The sequence below is a fragment of the Lissotriton vulgaris genome, chromosome 11 (assembly GCF_964263255.1).
Source record: "Lissotriton vulgaris chromosome 11, aLisVul1.2, whole genome shotgun sequence".
Taxonomy (NCBI): Eukaryota; Metazoa; Chordata; class Amphibia; order Caudata; family Salamandridae; genus Lissotriton; species Lissotriton vulgaris.
In genome coordinates, this window is record NC_141699.1 from 1,009,291,363 (window position 1) to 1,009,315,682 (window position 24,320).

Here is a 24,320-nt window from a genome sequence, read left to right on the forward strand (position 1 = left end):
ACTTTGCGGTAAATGCTAACTTTGGAATGGCTGCATCAAAATATGTCATGTTTGGTTTAAAAAAACACATTGGAATCCTACCCCCCCCCCCCTGCCAGTCCTGGCGGTGGCAGTAGAAGGGAGAAGACCTGTACACACTTACCTCACCGGTAATAGTTTAAAAGAGCCCCGGCATCACAAAATGGATGCTGCTGCCACAGACACAAGTCTGACCTCCTGCTGCTGGACAAAACTCCACCCCCTCCCCAGGTCCTCCCATAGGTCGGACCTTAGAGTTAGTCCATCCCCTAAAATTAATATAAGTATAGGAACCCAGTCCCTAGGACTTCAGATTACCCTGGACGAAACTCTGTAACATATATCCTGGAACTTCATCATTCTATTTCGACTAGAAGACAGAATAATCTCCCTTGGGGTCAAGGAGTGACTCCCCTGTTTAAACAGGCACCAAAAAGCATCTTGCCGGTCTAAATTTTCAAGGCTCCCGTCTGATCCCGAAGAATCTGCAACACAGGACACAGACTTCCAGACATCTCCGAGGCCGACACGAGATCTCAGCAGAGCTGAGACCTGTAGCCATCATGAGAGATGTGGGACCGGAACTCCTGGACATCCAGTACGTTTGCTAGTGCATAGACTTCCCGAGCTTTCCCGAAGTTGTGCATTGGGCTACTTGTAGTCCAAGCCCTGAGCACCTGTTGCACCGAAGATTGTGGGCCTACGCTCCACGAGTGTTCCGTGGGCCCGGTAACTTCAATGTCGGTAACTTCATTGCTCTTTCTTTGATCAAAATGTTAAATAAAAAATTATTGAAAACCATTAATGCTACTGAAAGCTTAACCATGTTATCTAAAAATTTGCCCAGTAATAGGTCGGAAGATGGTGTAGCACCAACCCACCCACAACTGTCTGATGTAATGTTGTCATCCTCACCCTAGGTGTTTATTGTACCATATACATTTTTGAAAGATGGTATCAAGTTATTTAAAATATGATCGGAATTCTTACAGGGAAATTTAAAAACGAAATGGAAATAATGGTTGAATAGATATTTTAATTAATGCTACCCTTCAATCAGAGACCCTGGTAGGAGAGTCAACCTAATGAGTAGTGCTTGTACCTTGCTAAGTATCATGCTATACTTCAATTGAAAAATTTGTAAAAATTGCTGGTGACGTAAATTCCTAAATAATGAATAAGGTGCTGAAAGATCGACTACAAGTTAGATGGAAGATCCATATGGAGTACTTTAAATTTTAAAAGTTACATTTTTGATTTGTTTATTTTGTAGCTCCCTATACCCGTAAAACCTGGAATTTTATTTAAAGCTCGCTGTATATTCACGCAATTGGCTCTCAAATATAATGTAATCAGCAAATAACTTCATTTAGGACATCCCTTTATATAGGTGGCTGAATTGATTTGTCGTTATGAATCCTGATCGCCAAGGGTTCAATTAGAAAAGTAAAAAGAATCTGAGACAGCCATGCCCAGGGCCTTTATTTATCTTCAGTATCCCAGCTTCTCTGGAATTAACAATGATCTTTGCCTCTGCCTAATAATAAAGCTTCTTAAGCTTAGTTAAAAATTGAACAGCAAATCCAACTTTCTCTAAAACCTAAAATAATGCTTTCCAGTTTACTAAATCAAATGACTCTTCAGCGTCCATCATTAAAACCACCGCTTTTTCTTTAGTAACTGAAAAATAATCCATTGTTCGTATCACAAATGTTTGCAGACTTGGGGCCAGATGTAGGTGGCCAAATACCGTGCGGTAACGCAGAAATTCGCTCAATTTCTGCGTTACCGACCGGTACTTGGCTGAGTGCAATGTAGGTGAGTTCAAACCTACTTGCAAAATAAGGGATCGCAAAATAGCGATTCTTTATTTTGCTCTTGCATTTAAGGAATCAGAAATACCGATTCCTTAAATGCAATGTACGTAGCACTAAAAATAGTGCACTTCAGCCTTAAGGAATCGCTAATTACCACCAACTTCAGGTTGGTTGTAAGTAGCGATTTCCTTTTAAAAAGCACTTTTTTGCTTTTTTAAATGTGCCATGTGGCACACATCCATGCCCTTAGGGCATGGATGTGCGCCACATGTGCACAAAAGTACATTTCAGGGGAGTCCAGGGTGTCCTTTGGACTCCCTGGCTCCCTTGAAATAGCTCCCGCTATTTGCGAGTCTGTAATACCGAATCGCTAATAGTGAATATCTTCCCATTCATTCCTATGGGCCTCCTAGCGCATAGGAATGAATGGCTAGGTATTCCTTAATAACGAATCTCAATTACGATTCATTATTAAGGAATCACTAATATTTTAGCGAATCCTACCTACATTCAATTTAGCGAATCCTTAATAGCGATTCGGTAAAAATCGCTATTAAGTACTTGCTAAATTGAAGTTACCTACATCTGGCCCATAGATCGTTGGGAAGGAACTCATTCTGTTCTTAATGTATCATCAATTGGGCCCTTTAAGCAATCCGCTCCACCCAAAAATTTATGAATTGCTTATGGTCCGCATTTAACAAGCTTATTGGGTTATATGAATTGAAAGTAGCAGAGTTTTTATCTTTTAGAAAGCTGACTATTATAGACTCTTTCAATGACTTTGGGTTCTCCATTTGATTGAACAGAGCTGTTAAATAAGGAAGAAGCTCCTTTACAAAACGTTTTATAGACTTCAGTAGGGATGCGGTCACTTCCACTGGCTTTCGCATTTTCCATATTTTTAGAGCATTCGCCACTTCGGAAAGCTCACTTTTCTCTACCAAGACACTTTTTTGAGAGCCAGGGAGTTGCAGTAGCTGCAGTGTAGTGTAATATTGCAATGTTACACAGGTGTCCTTGAGCTTTCATATCTCCAGCCACTGTTGTCGTGAAGCGATGGTGTACTGTGTAAAGTGAGAGGCTGATTAGGAACAAAACCGGAAAAACCTTACCCAACAGTGTCCTATCATTTGTTTTACTGGTGAAAATTATTATCAGTAAAGCATTTTGTGCTTTAGATTAGTATAGCTAACCAGGCAAAAGATGTCCATATTTCATGTCATTGGTATCTTGCCTGGGATTTTTATTACATCAAAGATAAAATGCCTTTGGTATGTAAAAAATATTGTAATAGATAAAAGGAATTTCACTTGTACTTCGGTCTTCGCAGATATTCTATTTTTGTTCTACAACAGAATGTTTGTTTTCTACAGATAGATACTTTACTACCTTAGTGAACATTTAGCTCCTTTGTGTGTATGTGTTTTTTGTGGGGGGGGGGGCGGCAGTGTAAGGTAAAAGCAGGGCAAGCATTACTGTGCTTCACTTGGTCTGGCATATAGCGTCTCCTGTACAGTGAAAACAAATTTGACATGGCTATGTAGGAATCAAAGACTCAGAGAATTTGGGGTATTACCAGCTGCAACCAAACTTCTATTTCTTGTCAGTGCCAATTGATTAATGTTGAAGAGGAAACATTTATTTATTTTTCCAAAAATACAATTACATATTTCAATCAGTTTATTGAGCTATTAGCTAGTCCACTTGTAAAATCGTTGCACATTACAGAGTTGAATACATGGATTGTTGCAAAAAAAACCTCTTAATCTCTTTATCATGTTCTTCTCAGAAAAGAATAGTCTTGCCTTCTACCATCCATTTTTAGGTCTCGCGACCTATCGATGTGCGCAAGCGCATCGAGCGGAGCGAGAATTCAAGTGGCGAAAACATCGTCAAACCAAAGGGCTTTCAGCCCTGCGGTTTGCATGCAGTTCACGTGAACCACGTGATTAAACATGCACGCGCATTCAGGGCCAGCCCAGCACATCAAAGGGCTTCTCCTCCCCTAATTATTCATGGCCGGCCCCAGGCCGGCCGTACTTTCAGTTTCCCGAAACGGGAGGAGAAGCCCTTTGATGTGCTTCAAACCAATGCGCCTCGTCTGTTTCGCACACACACATCTCTCTCCCTCAGTGTCCCTTTCTTTCTATTACTCTCTCAGTGATGTGCTTCAAACCAATGCGCCTCGTCTGTTTCACGCACACACATCTCTCTCCCTCAGTGTCCCTTTCTTTCTCTGACTCTCTGTGACTCAGCCTTTATAATCTTAATTAAATAGTTTAAATAATTTCTTTATAAGTTGTGTCAAGCTGCCCGCTACTACAAATTGCGAGCTCTGCCAAGTCTTTACTTATAAGAAGGTGACGGTGTACGTCACCCCGTGACTTGTGTCTCGCCTTTCTGATACGGCACATGTAGCTCCGGCCGTACTTTCAGTTTCCCGAAACAGGAGGAGAAGCCCTTTGATGTGCTACAAACCAATGCGCCTCGTCTGTTTCACGCACACACATCTCTCTCCCTCAGTGTCCCTTTCTTTCTATTACTCTCTCAGTGATGTGCTTCAAACCAATGCGCCTCGTCTGTTTCACGCACACACATCTCTCTCCCTCAGTGTCCCTTTCTTTCTCTGACTCTCTGTGACTCAGCCTTTATAATCTTAATTAAATAATTTCTTTATAAGTTGTGTCAAGCTGCCCGCTACTACAAATTGCGAGCTCTGCCAAGTCTTTACTTATAAGAAGGTGACGGTGTACGTCACCCCGTGACTTGTGTCTCGCCTTTCTGATACGGCACATGTAGCTCCGCGTGCAAGCTGAAAGCAGCCGGCCCGTCAGAACCACTGACACCTATCACGAGACGGCTGGAGTTCTCGGAAATCTGAGTCCTCCAAACAGAAACGACGGGAGCGGTTTTCCGCGACGACCGATCTGCATTCAAAACAACGGCCTGGTAACTAGAGGTTCACATAAAAAGAACGCCCCCGCACAGGGACGGCAAACTTTAGAAATAAAAAAAAAGAATTGGCAACGCAGCTCTCAGCTGTGAATTAGTAGCATTATGACAGTGAGTCACCAGGCATGCCCAACTCACCTCCCCCACCCCAACGTGGAGGCAGTGAAACCCGAAATAAAGCAAAGTCTCTGTTTGCACAGTCAGTACTGCTGAGCTGGGGCGAATCAGAGACAGTGGGAAGACTGCAGCACCCTCCCCCGTGCCTCCCGCCCTTTCTCCGCCTACCCTCGCTCTGTGGTTTCTCTCATTCCAGGCTGTTTATTGCATCCCAGCCAAGAGACTCTTCGAGGTCACTTGCCAACTCACCATTGTTAAGCGCACCCCTCCATTATTTGTAAAATGTTAGGAATAATGTGTATTTTTCTTTCTGTTAAACGTTTTATTCCTTCACGAGGCTGGGAAACTTGAGGGTTTCATTCAAAATATCAGCGATTCAAGATACCTAAGGCTGGCAAAAATAGTAAGGCACCCTCTCCCAGCTACCCCTCCCCCTGTATCTGGCAGCAACCCTGAAAAGAAAAACAAGCACTGGCGTTGCCAATAGGTCTCGCAGTTGGAAAGTTGGAGCTATTGGTTTTGTAAATGACAGCCCTTTATGTTTTTAAAATGAAAACAAAAATAAAAGGCATTGTTATTTGCAATTGTAATAGCTCCAACTTTCCTACTGCGAGACCTATTGGCAACGCCAGTGCTTGTTTAATCTGCTGGACCTGGAGTTCATAAAGCTGGAAACTATAGGGACCTGCCCTTTCACCTTCCCCCAGTGTAAATACACACTACCCTAACAGATTTGCTTTATATGACACTCCATGGCACAGGCTGGTTCCCAAATTTGGTGGATGCTACTTAGTCGCTTGGTTGGTACTGTCCCAATGGCGTTATTGCTGTTGTTATCCCCAAAGCACAACCACACTGTGGAGGGGCTAAATGGCCACAGCTTTAGTGATCTATGTGGAGCATAACTTTGTAATGCTAGCATTATTATGTCTTTCATTGTGATGCAGACTGTACACAAGCCATAGTTAGCTGAACCTGGACAAACGTTGAGGGTGCACTTTTAATTTGAATGCCAAACTCTCCCTATCGAGACGTCCAGTACTAACCCAGTCGACCGGTTTTGATACATGTGCCCAGATGACAGAGATCCTGTTAAAAAACCGTTACACTCCGAATCCAGGAGCCCTCAAGCACGGATAGTGAGGTACATTGCTTTTTTCAAGATTGTATACTTAAGACACACTTGTTCCTGGGCTTTTAAAGCTATCAGACATTTAAGTAAAGGAGACCAAACTTTCATTGGGATCAGTCATTGTAAGGCGGAATTCCATTTCAAATTCTCCGTCTTTATGTACTATCTCATACATCAAAATGCTTAATTCAAGTTCATTTTTCTGCATACTTTTTTCCATTATAGTTCAGTCAGATTCATTTACTTTTCATGTACTTGCTTCTATTTATATAAACTACCAGTGAGTTGGCTTATGGAGTTCTGCAAGCAATCCTGATCCTTTTTCATGCTGGCCTAGGCCTACAGACACTCTGAAAGCTTTTCACTTCCCTGTGGTGTACCAGTCTCTCTTAATGTGTTTCCTGCTTTACCACCTTTTCTAATTTAGGTGATTGAGGGTATACTGGACTAAGAATTCAAAATGTACTATTAGAGGTAAATTGATTTTTCTTAATCTCCTAGATGGTATCTGCGGGCAACAATGAAATGCTTCATGTTCTGCATTTGCAGAGCTTGGCAGGCTTCAAAATGCTTCCAGGGAATGCATCCTTTGACATTACTGTAGGGCAGCCCCTGCATAGTTGCTCCTTCTAGAGGAGTAGTCTAGGAAGGCAGTCCTGCAAAACTAAGTTGTCTGATTTCTGTAGTTTATCTCCACTATTATGCTGCAGTTCTCTTCTTCTCTGTAAACTTTGCACACTATCCGAAGCAGAAGAGTGAATTTACAATATATATAAATTGCTGCTATTCAAAGTCCTACAAAGGATGTGATTTACCCTGGAAGCAGTAAATAAGGTTTATGCTGCCTCTGTAGGTTCCTGCCGTAGATGTGGAGAGGGTTGAGTTATTTCCTACAAATGATCTAGTCCTTCTCACTTTAGTCTCCTGGAGCCCCAGAGTCTACCAGATTATGCAAAGGAGTTGGACCCATTTCGAAATGGACTAACCATTGGCTATTAGTTTTGCATAGGGCGGCCCCTCATTATACATTTGCCGCTCTCCTGGCTAGTAGAATATTATACAGTGACTAAATCACATAGGACCGCAAACATTTACTTTGCTAAAAAATGTTGCAATGTGGTGTGTTGGAGAGGAAATGCATATAATGAACTAGAGAACAAATCCAAAATTAAATATGAACTTTTAGAAATATTGTGAGATGTTGTGTACTGTTATTACCTGAGACAAGTTGTCTCCTTGAGAAACACTCCTGAATACAACAATAAACACAACTTTGGCAGTTAGTTATAGATTATACAGGTTGATGCAGTTACTTTTGCATCATACATATTTATGTGCATTTGTTTGTGCTACTATAACCATCCATAGAAGATGCGTTTCACTGTGAAGCCAAATCACTACTTAAAGACTGTATTGCTTGGCTGTTATGCTGTGCTTGTTCGGTCTATACTGGGAGTTGTAAATAGATAGGGTTTACGATTAAGTGTACATAGATTTCTACAGTAGGTGATTACATTTGTTTAAACTTGTTGCAATATTCATTTTTTTTCACCAAATAACACAAACTTTATTCTTTTACAACAGTGGGTGTGTCCATCACTTTTGTTTTTCTATAGTAAAAGTAAAACCCAGATGATCATTGGTTATTTATGGACCATTGAGACGAGGCCACATGCGTATGGGATAACAGGGCATTTTATTCTCACTACACTGTAGTTAAAGACTGTATTGCTTGGCTGTTATGCTGTGCTTGTTCGGTCTATACTGGGAGTTGTAAATAGATAGGGTTTACGATTAAGTGTACATAGATTTCTACAGTAGGTGATTACATTTGTTTAAACTTGTTGCAATATTCATTTTTTTTCACCAAATAACACAAACTTTATTCTTTTACAACAGTGGGTGTGTCCATCACTTTTGTTTTTCTATAGTAAAAGTAAAACCCAGATGATCATTGGTTATTTATGGACCATTGAGACGAGGCCACATGCGTATGGGATAACGGGGCATTTTATTCTCACTACACTGTAGTTTTGCCATATTTTCTGTTATCTACTTGGAAAGCTTATAGCAAGTTGTAAAGAGAGGAACTTTAGGAATGCGAATGCATTTCTTATATGTTTGCTGAGTTTTGTTAAATGGTTAATACTGGTATTTTCAGAACCAACATGAAGATCTCCGAAAGCAGCACAGTGACCTCCAGACTGAGCATCAAAAACTTGGTGAGGATCTGACCAGATCTTTGGGCAGTCACAAAGAAAAATACTTTCAGTTACAGCAGGAAAAAGAGAAAGAAATGTCCAAAATGAAAGGTAAGAGAATTTTCTTTTGCTGTAGTTTGTTTGTGTTGGAAATGGGCCTTTTTGCAGGGTTATCCCCAAACTTTTGGCTTCTTCCTCCTTTGTTTTACCAGACCTGTGGTTGTTGGCTATAGGACTCTGGGCACTTTTCCACAGCTGATCAGTGCTAAAGTGCATATGCTCTCTGTGTAAATTGTGATTGGTTATCCATGATTGGCATATTTGTCTTACCAGTAGGTCCCCAGTAAAGTGCACTGAGTGTGCCAGGGCCGGTAACGCAAATGCTAATAGTGGGCTAGCAGCACTAATGATGCCACCCACATAAGTAGCGCTGAAAAAATGTCTCAGGCCTGCCACCGTAGAGTGCCTGTGCGCAGTTTAACTGCCATGTTGACCTGGCCAGTGCACCCTCTTGCCAGGCCTTACCCTTCCCTTTTCTTACACATAGGACACCACTATGGTAGGCCCCAGGTACCCCCCTGGGCAGGGTGCAGTGTATATGAAAGGTAGGACATGTACTAGTGTGTGTAACGTCCTGATTGTGAAAAACGAAATTGGCAGTATTTCACTATTGAAAGGCTATCTTGCCCATACTCCAGAATGGGGAATGCTGTGTAACCTGTTTACCTGCTTATCTTCCCATAGGAGTGATATAGAAAATTGGAGTCTGGTATCCCTGAACTCAGAATTTAATAACACGTCTCTTAGTAAAGATGGTTTGTAAATTCTGTGTTTGAAAATAGCACTTTTAGAAAGTGGCTATTTTCTTGTTCAACGTTTGTGTGCCTCTGCCTGTTTGTGGATTGACTGTCTGGTTTGAGAGGGACAGTAGCTGGGGTGGCTCCAGGAGTCTGGGAGAGTCAGCACTAGGCTGAATAGACCAATCTGCATTTGGAGTGGTGGGAGGAGTAGAACCTGGGCCTGAATAGGGCTGTGCCTGCCTTCCATAATCCTGGCTCAACCTCCTGCGGTGTCTCTGATGGCCTTGGCCCATCTTATCCTAGAGAACAAAGAACTTTGGGGTATACATGTGAGACCTGAAACCCCTTAACTTTAGATCCTCCTGTAATCCAAAAGGAACCTTTGCTGAAGAGAAGAGCTGGAGAAACTGAAGAGAAGGACTGCCCTTGCTGTGTGCTCTGGGGCTAACCTGCAGTTGCTATTCTGCCAAGGAAAGGAGTAGGACTTTGCTGTGTGCTGTGTCCCCTGCCTGAAGAAGATCTCCAAGGGCCTGAGGAGAGCGGCCTCCTGTTTTGACGTCCCAGGAACAAAAAGACTTCACCTCAGCTCCCCCTGAACTCTGCTGTGTGAGTTCTGGCCTGCCTAGAGTGATTGATCAAGATGTGGGGCCTCTGGAGGTGGTTGCTGCTGTTTCGGAGCTGCAAGAAGAAGCATGAAAAAAACAGCAAAACCTGTTGCATCGCTCTTCTGGCTGCACGTTTCACCGGCGCGTCTGGCAGGCGCAAGTAGTTTGTCAAAGCGCCTGTTGCTGCTGCAAGAACCGATGCATCGAGGGATCGCGGCTGAAGAGGACTGAGGCCGCGCAATGCCCCCGCATCGATCGCTGTCGCATCTCGAAGATCTACGTATCATACCTGTGCGAGACTCTTTCCCAACGCATCACCTGCAAACCAGAACCGGCACAAAGACTCGACGCTTCGCTCCGCCTACAGACCGGACTCGACGCAAACCTGTCCGCTGCATGGAGCAGGGCTGTCTCATTGCCTCCTCACGTTCTGAGGAGTGTTGCATCTCTGTTTTTCGACACTGCAGCTGTTTGGCTTGGAAACTTTTGTCGCATCTCCAGGTACTTTGGTGCAAAGTCACGCATCCATAGATTTCGATGGTACAAGTTCTTGAAACATTTTTAAAGTCATATTTTTAAACTGTGTATGTTGGATTTTTGTCTGCTCGTGCCAAGCTACCAAGGGAGTGAATAGGGGTTATCTAAAGAATGTATCCCCCCTTACCCTGACTAGTAGCAGGGGTCCCTATTTGGTCAAAGGTACCTACATACCTCTGCCAACTAGAGACCCCCCCAGTTCTAACAGTTTGGTATTTTTGCCTTTACGGTTTAGTAATTCGTTTGGAGAATGTCAATTTATTTTCTTTGTATTTGGTTGTTTTTTGCAAGTCATTGCAATACTTCACTTTGTTTTAATTTTGATAATTTTTATGATTCTGAAACAAAACCTTCACTCTGAATTGCCTGGTTGCTCATGCTGCTCTTTATCCGCCCTTCTGTTTCAGTGATTGGCTCTTAATTTGTTGTGCACCTTCCTACTTTTGCAGAGAATCCAGTGTTTGGCATCCTTTCCACTCAAGACTGATCTCTTTGATTTTGTCAGACCAGAGACTCTTCCAAAAGACAAATGTTTTGCAGTGTGAAACTATTTTAGTTTCTCAAGCTATGCATTATTCCTCCATCTAGGGGATGGGTTTAGAATTTTCTTAAAACAAAGTTTTATCTTTGGGTGTCGACCATGGGTGTAGTCAACATGACTTACTAATTTCGGTTATAATCCAGCAATTCCTCAGAAAGTGCCCATCATCTTCAGATTCTTTTTACCGCTGGTGTATCTGGAAGGAGTCCTTAAACTGCTGAGATACATCCTTCCTTTGGTTCAGGAGCATGCATGTCCTGTATTTGGTTTGAGAGCAAGAATGACTTGTGGGAGTTGTTGCCCTTAGATCTCTGATGCCATTTTGCAATTACATCCTATGGGAAAACATCCTGTTTAAATTGTTTACTAACTGTAGCAGAAAGACTGCAAATGACAAGCATCCGGTTACCAAAAGACCATTGGTTGGAGTGCTGCTGCAATTTTTCACTGCTTATTGCAGTTGCAATCTGTATAGATCTCTGTACAAGGGAGAAATTAAGACATTTGTCTCTGTGTATTTGGTTGGAGTGCAGGTGAGTAACAAGTACAATGTGAAAAGAAAAATCTTACATTATCTTGACAAGCTGTGTGCAAAGTTTAAGTACAGTGAATAGAAATTATATAATCGGGCTGGACATGGTATGAAGCGGGAAGTAGTAGAGGAATGTGGGCTCTACATTAGGGAGCAATTAAGGTGCTCATTCTGAATCCTGTCTTGAGAGCATGCTGCACAAATGAATAGGCTGGCCAAGGTGCAGTGATGAAGGAGCGCTGTTTCTGACATGGCCTTCTACTTGTTTCTGACCAGAATCATAGGCCCTAGGCTCACAAAACTTTTTGTTACCTTCAGGGAATCCAGCCAAATTTAGATTGGTTCCAAAGGAGACCTCATGAGATCAGTAAGGACCCCTTTAGTTCCCACAGTATTCAACTTATTTATTAACGATGCAGTGTACTGATTAAATCCAATGATTAGGTATATCACATATTTCAATGTAAAAACTGTAATAGGCCATTTATACTCCGACACTACTACAGTGGAAATTTGTCATTGTTTGAATAGTATTGTAAGAAAAGATTTAGAATAAATCAACATACATGTAAGCTTGTAAGCTAGGTTCAAGTTGATTAATGTTTAGACTCTCGTCTTTAAATCATTATGTACATAAATACAGTTTAAAATAGTACATTAAAATTAACCCCATTCCAGACACCCCCCCCCCCCCCCCCAACCATTCCAAGTGCTGGCATGATCTAGTGACCGTACCCCCCAAGTACCAGAACAGATAAAGCTTGAGTACTCGATTATCGCTATGTAACTGTAGCACCCTAGGATTCAGCAATAACTCCACTAAATAATCTTAGTTTAAAATACGTTTCGGTTAGTAATGTAAGGACTCTAGATCTATTTTTTCAAAAGGTGAGAGTCCTCAGCCATAATACATTTCTCCATTTTTAAGCTCCCAGCGATATTATCTAATCAGTTTCTGACTTGCGCCACCCATCTTGGGATCACTCCTTCCAATTTCAGTAGCACAAGGAACTGATATCTTCTGTACCTCAGAGGTCAAGAGTGTATGCCAAAATCGCAAAGTTACTTTGTAGGCAAAGAAATTCCAGGCCTGCAGATCCTCTTCCAATGTTATTGCCGGGTCCATCCCACCTTTTGGGAGACCTAACAATTTTTTTAAAACATTTGTTCTCGCACTTCTCCGGCGTTCGCTCTGTACTTCATCCCAATAAAGACATTGTAGGCTGTCACAAAGGGGGTCCATCATGGGCCACCAAAGGTATTCTTAAAACGTACTAGGCCTCCTGCAGTTGAGACTGCCAATGTCTTAACCAATTCTTTATCTAGGGCCCAGTTCAGCTATTTTGTGAACATCATACAAAGTATTTGTAAGAGGAAACGACTTCCTCCATCCTATTAACCAGAAACCACTTGAACAGTTTCGTGTTTTTCAGAGGGAATTATTATTTTTTTCTTTTAAGTTCACTTTAAGTTTGTTGACCTCAAAGTACCTATTAAATCTACTCAATTTCGTCTGTAGGCCTACTTGATTGAGGTCTAAAATAAGCAGGTTGTCTGTGTAAAGGAGGCACAGCACATGTCTGCCCCCTATTTTCGATGAAAAGGACTTGGTAGCAACCAAAACACTTGGGCAAGAAACAGTGAAAACAGCATAGGGACCAGGACACAGCCCTGCCTTAACCCATTTTCTAAATGTATTCTTTCCAATAAAGCCCTGTCTAAGTCAAGCTCCAGTTGGGCCCAATTTGGATAGTGTAGTAGAGGTGTGGCGCGGCGGCCAGGGCGACAGGCATTGGAATCTGGGGCCCACAGTTCAATCCCCGGCACCAGCGGCAGGTCAGCCCAGCACCATGTGACTCTGGGCAATAGCTAGCTTAATCTTCCCAACGGCCCCCAGCGCCGGGATTCCTCCGGGTAACTGTTCGCGCTTTCCAAATACTAGATTTACATTTTACATTTTTTTGCAAGATTACTAATAAACTAAGGGGAATAGCTTGTTGTCGTGATTTTGTCCAGAGGACTTTAATCCTTCACCTTTTGCCCCAGGGCCCATAAGCTGAATCAGTGATCCATTGTTGAATGCCGACGCTTGAAGCCCCCTTGTTCCATTTTAACTATATCATTGCACTCAATCCAGTTCTTAAGTTAGTTGAGAATAACCATGGACTACAACTTTGCACCAACATCGACCATGTTTATCAAGCAAAAGTAACCAGGGACATCCGTCTTCCTTTTTTTATGTAGTGGTTTGATTATTGTACCGTTCCAGCTAGGCGGAAATATTTCTGACTTAGTTATGTCTATAAAGGCTTTTAGAAAAGAAAGTTACCCACCACATAGGGTTAGTCTTAATTCCAATTGTGAGGATATTATCCTGCCCAGCTGCCTTGATTAAATCTAGGAATGTTATCGGTTTGGCAATAGATTGCACAGAGAAAGTCTCCAACAATTCCTGCCCTAATTTTGGCCAATTACCTCTTACTATCACCTTTCTAGCCTTATAGTTATTGCTTAAATAAGTTACCCAAGCATTTCCTAGAACCATGCACCAAACCTATAACATCCAAAACCCAAGTCTCTTGAAAAAAAAAGAATCATAATTTTGAGTGAAGGTGACCCAAATTATGTTCTCAACTTTGCTAAACCAGCAATATTCCAGTAGAGTAGCTTCACCTGGCGGGTAGAAGAAGAATTGCAGGCAGAGTTCCCCTCAACAAGATCTATACCCTCATTTGCAACAGGGGACGGGTGGGAGGTATAGAACGTACAGTGTCCACCCCACAGCTAAGACCAAGGACTAGCTGGCTTGGGCTTGGCTAGTTTCCTGAAGGGCGGGCTCACTCATTGCCTGTCCATCACCAGGTCAATCAATATCCGCCAACTCTCCCAGGGTTGCAAAGCGGTTCTGAACATGAATGTTAAGCACTTGCTGCCTCACTAAATTAACAGCATGTGTAGCCCCTCTGCTTATTGATTGCTTAGTCAGGTATCTATAAAAATAAACAAGAAGCAAGAGTTTGATGTTGTCCGACCTATGATACTCATGAGAGAAAGCCCCAATTAGACTACCTGCTATACTTTGGTTTGTGAAGGTGAGAATGATCGAATCCCCTAGAAATTCCTTTTGCATCTTCCCCCTCCCATCCCACCCATATTTCCATGAGAAGTTCATCAAATTTATGCTTGTATTGCACATATTCATGAATCCAGTGAATGGATTTGTGAATTAGGTCCTCCGTGGGCTCAACAGTCTCTGGTAGCAAGGTTGGCACGACCGCTAACAAGATGACTGAAGGACCTGGTAGAGAACACCTAGAGGGGGAGCTGGATTCCCGAGCCAAAAGGCTACTGGGTCAATCCAGGTTACCTGATCTAGTAATTGCCCCAGCACCATGCCCTTGCTCTTCTTGGTGGGTAGTAAATGAGTTGTCACTGGGTTAGTGTCACTAACACCTTCAGGTAACCCACTGTTCTGGTACCTCCTCCCATCTGCCACAGAGTTGGGCTCCCGCATCAGATTAGTAGTGGTGTTAGTGACAGTCTAGTTGATAGTCCAGTCCAGCCCACGAGGAAATGCAGGTAGTTTGGCCTCAATAGACTGCAGTCAGCAGTATAGTTCTTGCAGCTTGACATCCAAAAATGCCTCGATCACCTTACCCAACTGGCCCTGCTTGGCCTCAGTGCAGTCAATGAGACCACAGATGGCGTGGGCTCGCTCCTTGCAGGGCTTGGCTGATTTAAAATAGCAACTTGTTTCTGATTATGGCCTTGTTTTTGTTTTTGCTTAGTACCAGCAGAATTATCAGGTTTAATGGGAGCCACATTAGTGGAGGTAACAATTTTAATGGGCATGGGCCGCTCAGATAATAGAGGCAGCGTCAAAATATCATGGGTGTGTTCGTCCATGTTGGCGTCCTACAACACCTGCCTTATGGTGGCCTAGCATAAACCGGGCATGGTGCTGCCCACATTGCGGTCAGGAGATAGCCTTCTTTCAACATTCCGGATTTCTTTATTTAAGGTGCACACTTCCTTCTCAAATACAACCATCCAGTGTACCAACTATGTTCTTTGCAGAGGAGACCCCTGTGCTAGAATCTAATTTGCGCTTAACTGTACCTCCAAAGTCGATTCAGATGCCTTGGGGCCTTCAAGAAGTCTCAAATAACCAACAAATATGCTTTTAGTCTTTTAGTCAGAAATCACCATCAATAACACTGACTATATCCACTGAGGTAAGGCATGAAACAAATATAACCCAAAGGTAAGCAATTAAGCCTTGTGACTTTGGGGCCTCCGAGCCTAGAGGTGTTGCCAATTTCTTCCCGGGTCAGCCATCCTTAACTGACCACCGCTTAAATCTGCACACGAGTGGCTATCCCATTGAGCAAATTAGAGGAGGAGCGATCATTACAGGGGTAGATGTAAAACCATATATAGCACAGTGTTGTGAATAAAGGATGGATAGTCATGTAGTTTCTTGAAGCTCCTTTATTCAAGTAAGATGGTAATAGGCTATACAGGAGAAAACCCCACCAGGAGCAGGATGGTTACTGCTCAGCCCACTCTCTTCAACTGTCATTCCCACACACACACCAGGCACACTAACATTCTACTCTCTCTGTCATCCAGCATTCAACATTCCACGCAGACATCACATTCATACTGGCTGAGCAGCTAACAAGGAGCTTTCTCTGCCCCCCGGCCTGATGAGTCCTGGGGCTTGAAGTCCCCTGCTGCTGCTTTCACCCCTGCTTTTAACTGGCAAGTCAATGTGGTTGTGTATGCGGAGCCCCGCAGCTACATCCCCTGGTGAGGCACACCAATATGGATCACACAAAAGTGCTTCTGTTATCGGTTATGAATCTTTGTTTATTTCATTTCCATTGTTATATACATATGGTTCCTTTATGGATCATTGACTTCGATATTACACAGCATATCAGAAGATGACAAATGTTATAATCCGTTAACGTTTGAACATTGACCTCCAATGCATTTCGGGCTTAGGTGCCCTTGGTCACGGAGAGCTGAGGAGGAAGCAAAGAGGAGCAACAGTGAGGGACTGTATCGTTTTAAGAGAGGTCGGGGGAGTCTATTAAAGTGCTATAGTGTGTGGGCTAATGAGATAAGTGCGCGGAGCTACAGTGCAGGGTGGGGTGTGTGATGGGAATGTTACCGCCGGTGGAGCAAACAAAATACATATATGTAAACCTTAAGATTTCAAAATCTTACTTCAAAGTTACGCGTGGCGTTCTAAGACGTTCTCGGTCAGTCATCCGTTCGCTGTTTCAAACGCATTTGAGACAGCCTGCTTTATAATTACATGGACAGAGATGACGAACTAACGCCCGAGTGTAGCGGGGGCCATATTGAAGTGGTGAAAACTACAGGGACACCTTGTAGTGTGGGGTGAATACTAAGTGCACAGACAGATAAACAGAAAGTAAACAAAGGTAAAAACTGAAATAAGGATGAAGGTAAGGCAGCTAAATGGTACAATATGGGTGATGTTAAAGGTAACAACTAAATTCTGTACGATCATTGAGCCCATGGGGCTTAAGAGTTTGCAGAAGGTAAATCCATTCAAGTTCTCTCTTGAGTAACAGTTTGGTATTGTCTATGCCTTCTCTCTTGGGCACGATCTCTAGGACCATGAATTTTAATTGGGCGATGGTATGGCGTGCTTCCATAAAGTGAAAGGCGATGCTGGATTTTTCAGTTTTAAGTCTAATGTTAGACTTGTGTTCATTAAGTCGGGTTTTGATTTTGCGTTTGGTCTTCCCTATGTATAGTTTGCCACATGGGCATTTGAGAGCGTAAATCAAGTTGGTAGAATCACAGGTGGCGTCTACATGGAGTTTGATATTCTGTCCCTTCATGGGGTGTTGTATTTCATTGCCCCTAATTACACTGTTGCAGTGGCCACAGTTCAAGCAAGGTTGAGTGCCACGATGTCGTTTGGTTGATTCGGTGGGCTTAGCCAATATTTCTTTGAGGTTTCGGCTCCTGGTATGAGCAAATATTGGTGGCTCATTAAAGATGCCTTGAAAGTCGGGTTTGTTCTGCAATATTGGCCAGTGCTTCCAGATCTTTTTGTACGCTGCACTTGCAGTGGAAAATTTGGACACAAGGACCATGCGTTGCTCTGTATTTTTATGAGTCTTGACCAGGCAGTCCTGTCTGGATATGTTGGCGACACGGGATTGTGCATCTTGCAGGACAGTCTCTGGGTAGCCACGTGCCCGGAATCTGTCTGACATTTCCATCATCCGTTTGTGGACCATAGTCTCATCAGATACGATGCGCTTGACGCGCAGCATTTGGGAGTATGGGAGATGTTTTTTCAGGGAGCCTTGGTGGAAGCTGGTAAAGTGGAGAGCATTATTTCGGTCTGTGCTCTTTCTGTGAAGGTCCGTGGCTATTCCGTCAGTGGTATTCTTAATGTGGACATCTAGAAAGGCGATGTCAGTTTCACTGATTTGCCACGTGAGTTTGATCCGTGGATCTTTGGTGTTGGTTTCCATCAGGAGATTGTGGAGAGATTCTTTGGTGTCTGCCCATAGGAAAAATAGGTCATCAATGTATCGTAAAAATAGTTTTGTGTGTTTTAGAAAACTTGGATTGGTGTACAGGTATTTCGTTTCAAAATTCTCCATGTAGGTATTGGCGTAGGACGGGGCAGCGCAGTTTCCCATAGCCATTCCAGAGAGTTGCAAAAACCACTACTCAAAAGCAACATTCATCCTGATATGCAAACGTTCCTGATGGAATTAATGATATTTACACTTTACCACAGCTACTTTAAAGTCGACAATCAGTGGTTTTTGCAACTCTCTGGAATGGCTATGGGAAACTGCGCTGCCCCGTCCTACGCCAATACCTACATGGAGAATTTTGAAACGAAATACCTGTACACCAATCCAAGTTTTCTAAAACACACGAAACTATTTTTACGATACATTGATGACCTATTTTTCCTATGGGCAGACACCAAAGAATCTCTCCACAATCTCCTGATGGAAACCAACACCAAAGATCCACGGATCAAACTCACGTGGCAAATCAGTGAAACTGACATCGCCTTTCTAGATGTCCACATTAAGAATACCACTGACGGAATAGCCACGGACCTTCACAGAAAGAGCACAGACCGAAATAATGCTCTCCACTTTACCAGCTTCCACCAAGGCTCCCTGAAAAAACATCTCCCATACTCCCAAATGCTGCGCGTCAAGCGCATCGTATCTGATGAGACTATGGTCCACAAACGGATGATGGAAATGTCAGACAGATTCCGGGCACGTGGCTACCCAGAGACTGTCCTGCAAGATGCACAATCCTGTGTCGCCAACATATCCAGACAGGACTGCCTGGTCAAGACTCATAAAAATACAGAGCAACGCATGGTCCTTGTGTCCAAATTTTCCACTGCAAGTGCAGCGTACAAAAAGATCATCTGGAAGCACTGGCCAATATTGCAGAACGAACCCGACTTTCAAGGCATCTTTAATGAGCCACCAATATTTGCTCATACCAGGAGCCGAAACCTCAAAGAAATATTGGCTAAGCCCACCGAATCAACCAAACGACATTGTGGCACTCAACCTTGCTTGAACTGTGGCCACTGCAACAGTGTAATTAGGGGCAATGAAATACAACACCCCATTGAAGGGACACAATATCAAACTCCATGTAGACGCCACCTGTGATTCTACCAACTTGATTTACGCTCTCAAATGCCCTTGTGGCAAACTATACATAGGGAAGACCGAACGCAAAATCAAAACCCGACTTAATGAACACAAGTCTAACATTAGACTTAAAACTGAAAAATCCAGCATCGCCTTTCACTTTATGGAAGCACGCCATACCATCGCCCAATTAAAATTCATGGTCCTAGAGATCGTGCCCAAGAGAGAAGGCATAGACAATACCAAACTGTTACTCAAGAGAGAACTTGAATGGATTTACCTTCTGCAAACTCTTAAGCCCCATGGGCTCAATGATCGTACAGAATTTAGTTGTTACCTTTAACATCACCCATATTGTACCATTTAGCTGCCTTACCTTCCTCCTTATTTCAGTTTTTACCTTTGTTTACTTTCTGTTTATCTGTCTGTGCACTTAGTATTCACCCCACACTACAAGGTGTCCCTGTAGTTTTCACCACTTCAATATGGCCCCCGCTACACTCGGGCATTAGTCCGTCATCTCTGTCCATGTAATTATAAAGCAGGCTGTCTCAAATGCGTTTGAAACAGCGAACGGATGACTGACCGAGAACGTCTTAGAACGCCACGCGTAACTTTGAAGTAAGATTTTGAAATCTTAAGGTTTACATATATGTATTTTGTTTGCTCCACCGGCGGTAACATTCCCATCACACACCCCACCCTGTACTGTAGCTCCGCGCACTTATCTCATTAGCCCACACACTATAGCACTTTAATAGACTCCCCCCGACCTCTCTTAAAGCGATACAGTCCCTCACTGTTGCTCCTCTTTGCTTCCTCCTCAGCTCTCCGTGACCAAGGGCACCTAAGCCCGAAATGCATTGGAGGTCAATGTTCAAACGTTAACGGATTATAACATTTGTCATCTTCTGATATGCTGTTTAATATCGAAGTCAATGATCCATAAAGGAACCATATGTATATAACAATGGAAATGAAATAAACAAAGATTCATAACCGATAACAGAAGCACTTTTGTGTGATCCATATTGGTGTGCCTCACCAGGGGATGTAGCTGCGGGGCTCCGCATACACAACCACATTGATATCTAAAGGTGTTCTAGACGGATAACACCATCCTATGAGTGCACCCAGAAGTTAGAAGCCTCCCATTGACTAACTAATCTACCTCTTCGTTGTGCACCCTACCACTTCCACTATTTGTTTAACTGGCAAGTCAACACTTAGCTTAACGTTTTGTGTTTCCGATTTTGTTAGGGTCACCTGATCTAGAGTTGTTTTTCTTGTTATATTTCTTTATATTCCCTTATGTGAAGTTGTTATATATTATTTGCTAGTAAGGACACAAGGTGTAACTCATTTTTGTCTGTCTGAAAATATTTGAAAGTATAGAATGGGATATGAGTTGACTTTATAAATTGATTTCCAAAGTATTGAACCCAAATGGATGCAGTCTACATTTTATAGTAGAATGTATGCATAATGTGTGAAACATTGGACTATGGACAAACTGTTAGTCTACGAACATACATCCCAATTAAAAGTATCAAAATGAAGTGTGCAGCATAACATCACACAATGCTTGATTGCTTTCAGACTTAATAATCTGATGCATTCTAGTAATTTATTTCTGGTTAAAGTCATGAATTCATTTTTTGCAGTGAACTACTGTTCTTAGAAATATCTTAATATAAAATTATGATAGTATATATTAAAGTAATTTTTAGTGAAGACATGCTATTGATTGTATGCAATTGTAATAAAGCTGTGGAATAAAGAATACACTATTATGTAGTGGAAAAGTGACTGTCATTAGTCCTGCTTTATTTCCATAGAAAGTGTCTATCATTTACAAGAAGAAAATAGACAGTTAAGAAGAGCACATCAAGATGTCCATACTCAGCTCCAGGATGTCAAGGTAAATGCCCTTTTCAAGTTACTGTAGTATATCTAATTCTGATGGTGCAACCTAAAACCATCTTTGAGGTGCAATATTGCCTTTATAATGGTTTACAATATATGCCTGTCCTACCTAGACAGAATGGGTATGCATCATTTTATTCATAATAAATTAATAGCAACACTCACTGATAGGCTCCTTAGGTTGGCCATATTACCTAAAAATCTATATTTTTCAACTTCACCTAAGCTCTGCTTTTTTGTTTGTTTGAGTTTGTTTTGCAGAACTGAAGTTCAACTAAGTCTTCCAAATGACAGAGCATTTTCTTCAGTTCTTTGTGTTATTTCTGTCCCAAATACCGCTCAAGACCAGATAATGATTTGTCTCAGGGATGACCCATTGACGTGATCGCGGTGCCGGAACTGAATATCGTTCTGTTGGGTGGTAACAAGAATTACTTTAAAGGAAGGCTGAAACAGCTCAAAACACAAAGCAAGCAAACCTCTCTGAAGGCAAAGTTTTTTATATATTAAAAAACAAGGATAAACAATACACGGTAATTACTTCATTCCATTTTGGTACTGATAAATACTTCAAATTTGTGAATAGTGACTGTGGTCACAAATTTGAAGTATTTATCAGTACCAAAACGGAATGAAGTAATATATAAAAAAAAACTTTGCCTTCAGAGAGGTTTGCTTGCTTTGTGTTTGAGCTGTTTCAGCCTTCCTTTAAAGTAATTCTTGTTACCACCCAACAGAACCATTTTTTTGTTAATCACATATACCCAGGTCCTGAGGGACACAGGGATACCCCTTTTTGTAAAAGGAACTGAATATCGGTCCGGTCTAAGATTTGGTTGACGGTTCCACATCACTAGCGCAGTTTGTGCTTTACTCTTGACAAACAGCTCTTCGTTGGAAGAACACTATTCTCAAACTTCTTTTGTCAATACTGGATTATGCAAAAGATATTCGACTGATACAGCTTGTGGTTCTCCTTTTTCACTGTTTACACTGAAACCAAATACTTATGCCAAGGAGTTCTTCTCCTTGTGGATCCCCTGAAGAAGCCCGCCACAGGTGAAACGTGTTGGCTGTATTGGCTCTCCACTATAATATCTGAAATAAAAGATCGAATATATAAAGATAAACTCTTGTTTTATGTGTAAATTTCTGGCATTTGTGCTCTTAGTACTCTAAAATGTGTTTATGGTGCCTCTCAGAGCTACTTGTTTCAAGCTTCAGTTTCACATTATAGCTATAGGGTTCCCCCAAGTAACTTTCTAATTTCAAAAACGTATACTTGTCAATCGTTATCCAAGCATGAGATCTTTTTGAAAACAGCGCCTTGTCTACACACTTCAAGGTCTTTTCAACCACAGAAGTCACCGCTTTGTTAAAGCCCCCTGACTCGAAGACAGCATCCATTACGGCTCTAATTGTAACCTTTGCATTGCTGAATTCAAATATTCTTTTGCCTGGCTCTTTTCTACACCAGATACGCTTTCCACAGGGTGTTTAGAGTGCTTTCCTGTGCCTTTTTCATTTCATAGCACTTTTTTTTATATTTGCACCCAAGCTGGCCAGATGTTGTCTACACAGACCAAATTCTAGCCTTAATTGTGTCTGCGATATGTGGTGCGGCAACCAGAACACCCGCCAGTAAATGCAGACAATCGAATTTTCAATGGTTCCAACTGCTCGCCCCCGAAGGGCTACAGAACCATAGGCGAGGGTGGGAGCAACTTTTGTCGCAGTGACTTGTGCCAAAGGTTGAAGGGTTGGGCTGTTCAGGGCATTCCTTAGAGTCTAAATGCAGCTAACAAGATGTTGCTCTTTTTTATTATGGACCGTTTATGTGCTTGGATTGTGCCGCTTCCATCAAAGGCCAGGTATTTCTACTCCAACTCTGATTTCAGCATGTTATTCGAAGCTGAATATGAGCACGGTGGACCTCCCTCTGCCAATACATTGTTTTCTTTTTTACAGGTTGATTTTTAGGGCATCTGTTTCTGAAAACTTTCCCATGGGGTTTTTTAACCTCTGTAGGCCTACCTTTGTGTAACTTCACAAGACAACGTTGTCAGTATACATCATGTTCAAAGCATTATATCCTGCCACCTTTGAAGATTGGGAGTTAACCTTGTGGAGTGTTTTTAATTCAGCAGAATACAGATTAAAAATGAAACTAGCCTGTGACCTTGCGCAGTTTCCATCTATTGTTGGTGTATATTTTCAGTGGAAGTGTTGTTCCAGTCCCAAGCCTGATTCCTATCCATGTTTTGGACATAAAAGCTGTATGGCCTTAAAGAGCCCTGGTGAGATTCTGTATCGCTGGAGTTTGCGCCAAAGTAAGTTGTGCTGAACCGCGTCAAAGGTGGACCAAAAGTCCACAAAATATAGGTGCAGGTTCTGACATTTGTTCCTTGTTTTTTCGTTAAGGAGAGCATGAAGATATTGGTTCCTGTTCTCGAGTCACTAATAAAGCCAGCTTGATTTGGTGGCGTCAATAAATTTTTCTTGCCCAACAGGCAGGTTCCGATAGTAACATTGCTGCTGAATTTTTTGCCTCACCATCCAACTAGGCAATCAGCCTATAGTTAGATGGTGAAGGTTTGTTTCCAGCCTTGTAGATTGGAGTAATTAGCCATCCATGCCAGCTGTCAGGGAATCACCTATTGAAGAAGAACCTGGTTAAATGGCAGGCAAAGTTGCTTTGCCCAATGCTACACATTTTCTTTATAAATGGCCTATGGTGAGTCCTCGGGCCATGTGCTCCGTCTCTGCAACCTGCCATAGTTACTGTTGTGACCGCATCCAACGATTCTTTTTTTCCAGTCAACGGGGATTGTGGACTGTTGGGCATGATGATTGTTGTCATAGCCTCTTTGTCTTACTTTGCTGGCGGCACGTTTGCACCCTCAAACATTTTTTGCAGATGGGCTACCCAAACTCCTTTGGAAATATTAGTTGAGGCTACTGGCGGTCCTATTCCTTGCAGCGATGTTCACAAGCCTCCAAAACTCACATGGGGTTTTTCTCCTTGTGGCAACCAACTGTTTACGCCAGTACTGGTTGCTCTTTTTTAGGTCGAGCATTCGAGACCTCTTGTATATACTTTAGTATATACTTATATATTAGTATATACTTATGTGTATGTACTTTGTGAACTCTGTAGATCAGCCCAGGGACATGTCCGCTTCCGCTTAGGAACTTTTTTCGGTTCAACTACCTCTATTTAACCGTCTTTAAAAAAATGACCAGTAGAGGTCAGTAAAATACCAGAATTGCTTTCTGCTGTTGGACTTTATTTTTTAAATTTTTCTGGCAACTGCCTCTATTTAACTTTCTTGATAGAAAACGACCAGCAGAGGTCAGTAAAATACCAGAATCTCTTTACCATACTCTAGATTCCAGCCCATAGAAATTGTCTTCCACGAGCACCCATAGACAATAATATATATTT

At 42.2% G+C, this 24,320-nt stretch overlaps 1 protein-coding gene across 2 annotated transcripts in view; it reads left to right on the forward strand.

The window, feature by feature from the left end:
- The window catches only part of GOLIM4 (golgi integral membrane protein 4), a 259,785-nt gene that overhangs the window by 143,783 nt on the left and 91,682 nt on the right, over positions 1–24,320 (forward strand). For both annotated transcript variants that reach the window (XM_086944326.1, XM_086944327.1), the window contains exons 5-6: positions 8,201–8,351; positions 20,788–20,870. In XM_086944326.1, the coding sequence (XP_086800452.1) occupies positions 8,201–8,351; positions 20,788–20,870 (234 nt within the window). The remainder of the gene's footprint in view (positions 1–8,200; positions 8,352–20,787; positions 20,871–24,320) is intronic.